Below are 9,568 nucleotides of genomic sequence, written 5' to 3' on the forward strand. Positions count from 1 at the left end.
TGTAAACATCAGTGCCGGACGTTTTTTTTCTTTTTCATATACCCAACCGTGAACTTGGAGTGTAGCCTCTCTCTATCAAATGGATGATTCTAGAGATATCTTCTGGCGGCATTTAATTTTAGGGTTAAGAGCATGTCTGCCGTTTGGAGCACTTGAGATATCTTGTGATTGATGAGGCAGACCGAATGGTCGAGCAAGGCCACTTTCAAGAATTATCTTCTATATTGGAGCTCATTCAAAGAAAGAGGCAATAGACTTCAATTTCCATCGGAGCTTGAATTTCTTTCAGGCTTCTCTTTCTGAAATTAATGGTTTTCATGACTGTCAACCTGTAAACTAAGGCAAATGACTCTCTTTTTATCAAATTTTAACTTTAATGTTTCCTTTTCGCAGTGATAATGATGAAAATGAGGGAACTGCAAAGCGAAGACATCTTCAGAAGTTTCTATTCTCTGCAACTTTAACTCTTCTAAAGTCGTTTAAGAGGAAAGGAAAGTAAAAGAAGATCACAAGCGAAGAAGGCTTTGGTAAATCACGGCATATTTGACTCAGAGTAATAGAAGCTAGAGATAGTATCAACGTATTTTATCAGCTATTACTTAAGGAATGAAATGATTTAAATAATCCATCATTTAAAACCCAAAAATTTGCGGCTTTATCAAGTGTGTCCAAGTTTTTATTGTGTTGTTTTGCTTTTGTCTTTGTTATCTAACATCTTAGTTAAACATGATTAAGTTGATCGGCTTGTGTTCTTTCGTCAACAGCAATACTCTTTGCATTTTACATTTTTAGTGTCGCTGATGGACAAAGTTGGGCTGCAAAAGAACAGTTGTAAAATTATCGATGTCACCAACAAGAGAGGAACCGTAGAAACCCTGACAGAAGCAAAGATCTCATGTGCAATTGAAGAGAAGGTTTGTAATAGTTGAGCTGACAAGGAAGCGAAACACTTCAAGATCCAGGATACAATTTTTATGACTTTTTATTGTTGGTTTGAGCCGAATGCATTGACATGTACACCATATTGTCTAGGAAACATAATCCACGGAGCCACAGAGGTGTACCAAGTGAAATCTAAGGAGAACTACCAAAAATACAGTTGTTGTAAAAATCACCTCATTAAGATTTATTTTGAATTTTCTTTCTAGGACCTATATCTCTACTATTTCCTTTCCCGGTACCCAGGCCGTACTTTGGTTTTTCTCCAACACCGTGGACTGTGTGAGGAGACTGGGTTCTTTGTTTAGGCTACTGGACTTTGACTCGTGGGTTCTTCACGTCAGCATGCAACAAAGGCAAAGATTAAAGAATTTAGACAGGTCAGGTGAGAACTGACTGAAATGGAAAATACAAAAAACAATGAAACAAACAAAAACAAGAATAAGAACTAAAAAAAAAAACCATGAAACAAAGGTAAACAAAACAGCAAAACAGATCAAAACAACAATTAGGAACCTAATTTTGTAGATAACGTGCTTTTTCCTGTTGCGTCTTTCACGTTCTTTATTCTACAACTTGCTTTGCGCAAAACACGAGGCGACACGCGTGTTATGTGGCCATGGATCAGAATCATCGTGATCTTATTACTATTTTTTTTTTCATCAAAACAGTGAGTATAGTTTACGACCTGACTGACCTATTAAACCAATCCTGATCGACAGTGGAATTTCCTTTCTATATAGACTATAACTGGATCGCCTTGACTGATTAAAACCCGCCCCTCTCCCCCCTCAGAGAATATTTGAAGCTGGATAGGACTTATTCTACACCAGTAAATGAAATTTTGGCTGATCGTTTTCTTGCCTCTTAGATTTAAGCAAAGTGTGAATGGCTTACTTCTGGCTATAGATGTGGCCGCGAGAGGTTTGGACATACCAGCTGTTGAGCATGTAATTCACTATCAAGTCCCAAAGGACCCTGATGTAAGTACGTGTAAGTATGTGTGTACGGTTGGTTAGCTTGTGTCGGTGGTTAGCCTGTGCCGTAGGTGGGAACGGAAGCGATTGCTTTTTGGCGGCAGTGCTTTCATTCTCTGCGAAACTCTACCTTGACAAAAGGCTTTGGAAGTCACGCTGCTTCAACCGACTATGCGTTGACCAAGGTGTGGGCTACAAGTCTCAACTGTAAAAGAAGCTCAACCAGAATGTTGATAGCAAAGTTCGAACGCCGTTGACGCCCGAATTCTTTATTTACCTCTAAATTTATTTTATTGTATTTATTTACTTATTTCTAAATCTTTGTTTTGTTTCCAATCTGAGTTGATGTGTAGGTTCACCTACCGAAATCAAAACATAATTCATTTAAGTTAATGATTTTTGATTTAGGAAAAAAATTGACTCTGTTCTCCAAATGCAGTTTATATGAGAGGAGCAGTTTGTTATTGTTTATCGTCCTCAGTTGTATCTCATTTAATAATGAACTGTTGTGTAATGATGTAACCACAATTTAAGTATTAACTTTAGCGCAACCATCTCATGTGATCCTGCGTTCCTAAATTCTTTCTCTGTGTCCGTTAACAGCTTTACATTCACCGCAGTGGACGGACAGCTAGAGCAACCAGGGAAGGTCTGAGTGTCGTTCTTGTTGACTCAGAAGAAGTAGGATCATACAAGAAAATTATAAAGGCGCTTAATGGAGGTGATGTGTCTTTATTATGTCCAACGTATCTCTTTAACAGTCAAACTCTAAAAGGTTATTTGCAAATCCCCTCAGTTTAAGGTGCCATTCGTCTAAATTTCCTTTTTAATTAGATAAATCTTTACGCCTTAACGTTAGTATGCATATTTTCCATGCATACTGTTCTTTATATATTTCTGAAGATGTTGACATGGAGATTTCGTGTAACAATCAAGAGCTTCTTTAGTTGGTGATCATGTCCCCTATTCTCGTGGCTTTAAAGAGAACCTGCAGTTTTAAAACAAATACTGGTAAAAGGGCTCAAAATATATCAACTCAAGATATCTGGTCCTTAAAACCATACCTGTGACCTTGTTAATTTTTTTTTTCCGCTTTCAAAACTGGCCTTCACGGCAAGTTCGAACTACCCGCGTTCGCCATCTTGTTAGGTACGCAAGGCATTTTGGGTTGATGACGTGTAATGGTTGCTCCGTTCATTCGTAGTTGGGTTATCCTGGGGTTTTCCCTAGCAAAATGGTTAATAGCGGAGCATTCAAGTGCATAATTCGGGTAAAAACCAAGCAGGATACCAAGCTTCGCTTTGTTAGCTCGCCAAAATACAATAGTTATTGACGTTCATGGATTCCTGCCATTGGAAGGACATTTCTTCCAAAAGATTTGCGTGTGCGTTCGGAGCATTTCGAGGACCATTGCCTCCATAGATCATACCTAATGCGTGTGCGGATAGCTTTGTTAACAGGAGAATGATTGGATACCCATTTGATAACAAGGTTAGAGGTTAATTTTAAGTACCCAATATCTTGTGTTTGATACATTTATAACCTTTTTAAAAATATTTACTTGGGGGTGACAGTCGTTGGGAGAAGTTGGAGGTTGGTCACTCTTATGTATCACATGGTTAAGAAAATTTGTCATGGCACGAAGATGATACCCCTCTAGATGATAAATATTTCTTTTAGCTGCAACCAATATTTTAGGAGGAAAAGGTACATCGAAATCGTCTCTAGGAGTTTACTGAGCCCGACGACAATTTAACCCTTTACACCCTTAAAAATCAGTTTGCATTTTCTCCACACCATTTTCCATGAATTTTCTATGGAACTAACAAGGAGAATTTGTTTAACAATCAAGAGTTTCTTTAGGTGGTCGTTCCCTGTATTCTCGTGACCTTTATGTTTGATTCAGGAGTGATGCTGTCAGAAGAAACTAGATGCCAGTCATTAATAGGCGTTTAATGGTTAACTTACAGTCTCTCGTGTCATTCGTTTGTTTCTTTCATTTTTTTGTTCATATTTGTTTTCTTGATTTTATTCTTTTTAAAATTTTGTGTTGCAGGAAACGAGCTAGACTCCTTTCCAGTTGATGTGTCTTTTATGTCCTCCATTAGGAAAAGAATTTCTCTCGCCAAGCAAATTGACAAAGAAGAACACAAGTAGGTGAAGATGAAAAAAAAAAAAAGAAAGAAAGGAAAAGAGAAATATGGCAATTATCTTTTGGTTAGCCCTTCGTTTTTTGTTTTGCTTGTTTGTCTTTTCGCGTAAGAAAAAGGCCCAAATTGATAATCGAGCTCGACAGCTCAGCATTTTTCGCACAAAGCATTGTTCACGCAGTTACGGATGTTCTCTCCTTCATTCTCAATTCCTTCCAACCCTCCCCCCCCTCCCCTCCCTTTCTCTTCGTCTAAACTCCCCCTTTAATGAAAGCCATCGAACCATATTCACAGATTTAGGCGCAAAAAGTCAAGTAATGACTGGATACTTGCCTCTGCCAAAGCCATGGACATTGAAGTTGACGAAGATTTGTATCTTTTTCGATGAGATGATTCATTCATTTACATGCACATTCTTCGCTCCTGTGTGCTATCACAAGGTCTGGGACTAACTAGACTACCAGCCTCAACATCAGTCTTAGGTGGTTTGGGCTTGAATGCATTTATTGTCAGAAAACATTTCAACGGAACGGGCGGAACTGGTGTTCTGGAACTTTACTGTCTTGAAGGTTTGATGTCACATTTTATACACTGTCCTGTTCAGTTTATTTTCCTTAAAAGAGTTTTTTACAGACTGGAAGATCTCGGAGATCAGGGAGAAAGGAAAGAGCGACAAGTAAAGCTGAAGCAATTGAAAGGTAATCAACCTTTAGTTAAGGCAGACAATGGTTGTACTGACAGTCCCACAGAAAATAATGGATCTTGCAGGCTGATAATATCTTAGTGCAATCAAAATAGGTTACATTTGGCTTGTAGTATTAGGGTGGGGTGAGGATTATTGTTCCCATGGTTCTTACGTTTGAGTTCTATGTGAAAGGAAAGCATGAAAAGATAGTGAACAGTCTTGATTTCCAGCCTTGTGTGGGTTAGCGTTAGCTTAGCCTGAGTCGAGTGCTCCTTTCATTTATTGGTAAATTTTTTTTTATAGAATCTACATCAGTGCCGTTTTATTTTACAGCGGAACTTACTGGTTTGCTGAAGACACCTCTGATTCGTGCTGGTTTTAGTGGAAAGTACCCGACTAAAACTGGATCCCTTATAATGCCAGGGATCAAAGGTATTAAGTGAATAGAGAAACAAGAGTATTTTGAGGGACAAAATGATGTGTTGCTAAACACATCGTTTTGTGATCTTTAGTGAAGAGTATTATTAGTGATTTAACAGAGCTAGTGTCAACTGAGGCTCCTTTTATTTTGTTTTGTTTGTTTGTTTGTTTGTTTGTTTGTCTTTTATCTTCTCTTTTCCTGCTGCCATCCTCTGGTTTTCTGGTCCACATGTTTTTTTTAATGAGATAACTGCTTTTTTCCATTCCTAGTCATGTGCCAATTTTTTAAATGTTCGTCTTATTTCGGTATTCACAGCCGACACGAATTTAGAAGATAATGAAAAAGTGGCTGTTGAAGATGTAAGAAGAAAGAAAAGAAACAAGAAAAGCAAAACGTAACTTGCATTCTTCAAACGAGGTCGACAACCGATCGTGAAAGAAGAAGGGAGATTAAAAACACGAAATGGAGAAAGATTCTTACTTGTAACAACTGGACTGGAAGAGAAAGAGTTGATTTGAGCAAGGTTGACCAGTCAGTGGCAGAATAAACTAAAATCTCGTCTCAAAGTCTTTGACCCCGATGCTATATGGATACAATGTAACTTGAAGCAATGGCGTTCTTTAATCTTCGGGACACCACCCTTCAGACTCGCGGTAAAATACGACTGGATAAAGCAACTAGTCACAGTCTGACAACACATGTCCACTTTGTGCATTTTCTTGATTTATGACTTGAATTGATTTACGGATTTTTTTGTTCTTTACTCAGTGGCCCGAATTTAGTTAGTTAGGGTTGTTTCAGTCACATATTGCCGTTGGTCATATGAAGGTTTCAAGAATGGGTCGGAAAGGAGCTGAAAACGCTGTTTTAAAGGGAAATTATTTTTCACATGCTTGACAAATGTTGTCCACAAGCCTTTCGCTTGTTCATATATATAAAAATAAAACATTTTTTAAAAAAATGTAGATGTGTAGTAAGCAGGAGATTCAGTGGCGTTACTTGAGGAGACGTGAAGAATAACCCTTTTCTAATAAATAAGTCATTTACTGAGAACTCACTCCAAGTCTCGTTCACACTAAACTTCCCTTGAATCTTTGCCGTTTAGTTTATGCGTGAATGTTTTTTTGCTATCAATGCAATGAGAATATGTTACTATGTAAGTGTGAGCTATTTCTCTTCGAACGCAATTTGCATTGTCATGGTAAAGTGCATCTTTTCGTTCTGTTTTGTTTTGTTTCTTTTGGAGGCTCTACTTCCTCCATTCTGTCGAGTGCGGGCCAGGTCTCATTTCCCAAACAGTTACCGGGTAGCGCGAAGGTTTTTTAGGACATGTTTAACAAACGGCATCCGAAAAGAAGAGAAAAGTGCGAAAATGAGAGGCAACTAGATCTCTACACAATTCTTCATTTTAACACTTACACATCAAGGCGGTAAAAATCTACACTTTCTATCATAATAATTATATTTTTGTATTATACCATCATGCGAGCCAAATGCTTCATGAAGACAAAAAAGGTTAAGTCAACCCTTGATTTAGTGGATCACGTTCTGCAGAGTCGTAATCCATCGATATGAATTCAATTAATTTGGTCTGCAGGTAGCTAGACTTGTAATGAGCTTGCAAATGTCACAACTTGAATATAGTAAAACCTATGAAAAGTTAACAATAATCCTCACACAGAACTTGTAAACTGGTATTATAACATAGCTAGTAAATTTGTCTAATCAAATTCAATTGCGCGAGCGTGCTTCATATTCCTATTGTGCACGCTTATGACGTCAGCAAACAAATCCCTCGCGAAAAAAATTTTCCATCGGGTTGAAAATGTTAAAGAAATTGGTTCATACATCAGCTGTGCGTTCATCGAGATATGAAACACTTGGGAAGTTTGGAGAGCACCCAAGAAGCTAGAGTTGTTCTCGGCTACGCCTCGAGTAACTCTTACGCATCTTTCGTGCTCTCCAAACTTTCCGCGCGCTTCGTATCTCGATGAACGCACGCTGATGTATGAACCAATTGTTTAATGTTCTCTTACTTGGACAATCGGGTCTCTTATAGGCAGTTTAGTTACACTTCTTCATTATTCTTGCTAGCAAATAAGATTCTCGATAAAGGTTAAGTTATCATTCTCTTAAATGCGGCACGGAATTTCTTCTAAAGGTATATCAGGAGCCACGGGTTAACAACTATGTTTACATGTCCACATCAATAGCATAACAGCACAAAATTATATGGCAACGATTCACGCGCACTGAAGTCAATGGCCAAAATCATATGATACGCATGCGCTGGAAGCCAGCAAAGTGCAAAGGCAACAACGACAGCGATCGACCGTAACTTGACGCTTGGTAGCATGGGCCCGAGTTGTTGCGCGATTGTTGATGGCAATGGCAGTTTGTCCCTGTGCAGCGTGTGACAGACGTGTCCATAGAGACTGCACATGGTAACTCGGGGCAACAAGTAGATGGTGACTACGATGTAAAGAAAGATACCTCTCAAAGCTGCTTGAGTCTCGCCAAACTGAGTAAACTTTAATTCTATCCTGGAGTTCTTAACTTTGATTGTGATCAGCCATGGAGTCATCAGACACATTGAGGTGATCCAAATTGTGGGAACCAAGATCTTTCTGTTCCCAAAGCGAGGGAACGTTTTCATGGGAAGACAATTCCGAAGAAGAAGTCTAAAGCCACGGCTGTTAGAGAGAAGAGGGACGCTGTGACCGCCACGAAGAAAACAAACATGATGAGCTTGGCAAGGAGTTCACCAATTGTTCCATCGATCCACAGATTGTCCGAAATGATGAGTTCCATCGACTGAGGCATGACAACAGCTGTTACGAGCAGGTCGGTCACAGCGAGGTTGACTTACATGAAGCTTGTTAATCTTCTTGTTTCTGGCCTCTTGTACAGAATATAGATCACCAAAATGTTTCCAACTAAGGCCATTGAAATGATTGCAGTGTATAAGATGGCGAAGGTGAGTTTAATTCTTGATGGATACGAGAATGGAGGCTGCACCGTGGAGCCTGAAAGAGAATGAAGTACCATGGTTAAAGCAAAAATAGAGGAAATAGGTCTGCAACGCGCGCGTACACCGAAAGGCGACATAGATAGTGACAATATGCAATAATAATTATCGGAAAACATCCACTAAACCCAGGCTTTCTCCATCATTGAAGAGTGCGTCACTTCTGTCATAAGGGGATATGCAATTGATAGAAGGAAAATGTCAAAACTGTTTGTGCTTTGCGTTTTTCACAAGTATTGCAGCTGCAACAATGGTAGCGTTAGCTATTTTTAGGACACTTCCAGGCGCTATTTGTGAAGGTGGTTTTCCTACCGTTATCAGCCTGCGAGGACGTCAACATTTTTAGATCTGCAGCTTCCTAGTCTCTACAGTTTGAAGAAGTCAGCATAAAATATCTGAATACTTGGTTGACGGGATAAGCTCAGCTCTAAAAAGCTGAGTGTTTATTTCACACAACGTTGCGTTCTTTGAATATTGGGTCTGCCAGGAAAAACAGTGAATTTCAGGTTATCATTGTCAAAATTACAAAAACCTAGATGCTTACCCCAAAACGGCGCAGTTCAGCTAGCCTGCTTAACAGCCTCTTTCATTTTTTTTTTTGCAGGTTTTTGTATTTGTTTTTGTATTGTTTTGTTTTTGTTGTTTTTATTGATCAAAAATGTGCTGCACTTCTTTTCAGAACTGAAATGGTGTTAATCGGTTATTTGGATAATGAGGGGAAAATCTGAGATCCGAGCTTAGTTAAAGAAATGAAAATGAAAAATAAAAACTTAGCTAAGAAACCTTACTCCTAGGGTAGGCATTTGCCACCCAAATTATCAAATGATGGAAGCGCAAATTTTGTGTCAACCTTTTTTTCGTCATCTAAGCTATTTTGAAAGATGGTTGCGGTGGATTTATCGCATAACGAGAGAAAAAGATGATGAAAAACACCTGGGCAATAAAAATTATTAAAAAATAATCAAATTGACAAGTAAAACAAAATGCTCTATCCTTCCTTGTGCTTTTGAAAACCCAGTTTGACGTAGTGAAATTCGTTCCCAAAAGGGAAAACTAAGATTTGTAATTGCTTCCGTTGAAGCTAAGTGTTACCGCTTCAGAGAAAAGCTGTGAAATATTTTCTGGTTAGGTTGACGCCTCCATGATTAGTTCTTTTTAGACGGAAAATTATAATTAGCGTTTCAGTTCAAGATAACACCCCGTGTGATCAAGATCGTTTTTGAATAGAAGACAAGTTAGACCGTAATCCTCGATAAAGTAATCAAGATTCGCGAGCGTTGGTAAGCAATAACTTATTTTGTGATTATGTTATCTAGCTCGTAGTCGTTACTCAAAGCAAAATTTATCGCTCGTTTTTACCTTTCTTTT

At 38.6% G+C, this 9,568-nt stretch overlaps 1 protein-coding gene and 1 long non-coding RNA gene across 2 annotated transcripts; both read left to right on the forward strand.

The window, feature by feature from the left end:
* The first annotated feature begins 798 nt into the window (after positions 1–798).
* Positions 799–1,922, forward strand: LOC149045490 (ATP-dependent RNA helicase DDX24-like). Its single transcript, XM_089208234.1, has 3 exons — positions 799–914; positions 1,149–1,319; positions 1,811–1,922. The coding sequence occupies exons 1-2, from the start codon at positions 801–803 to the stop codon at positions 1,245–1,247; spliced, it is 213 nt and encodes a 70-aa protein (XP_089064360.1). The 5' UTR covers positions 799–800; the 3' UTR covers positions 1,248–1,319; positions 1,811–1,922.
* A 3,162-nt stretch (positions 1,923–5,084) lies between these two features.
* On the forward strand, positions 5,085–6,229 carry LOC149045491 (uncharacterized). Its single transcript, XR_016187278.1, has 2 exons — positions 5,085–5,183; positions 5,488–6,229. It is a non-coding gene; the product is annotated as an uncharacterized LOC149045491 (long non-coding RNA).
* Positions 6,230–9,568: the final 3,339 nt, after the last annotated feature.

This window comes from Pocillopora damicornis, chromosome 5 (genome assembly GCF_964200805.1).
Source record: "Pocillopora damicornis chromosome 5, jaPocDami1.2, whole genome shotgun sequence".
NCBI classification, from domain to species: domain Eukaryota; kingdom Metazoa; phylum Cnidaria; class Anthozoa; order Scleractinia; family Pocilloporidae; genus Pocillopora; species Pocillopora damicornis.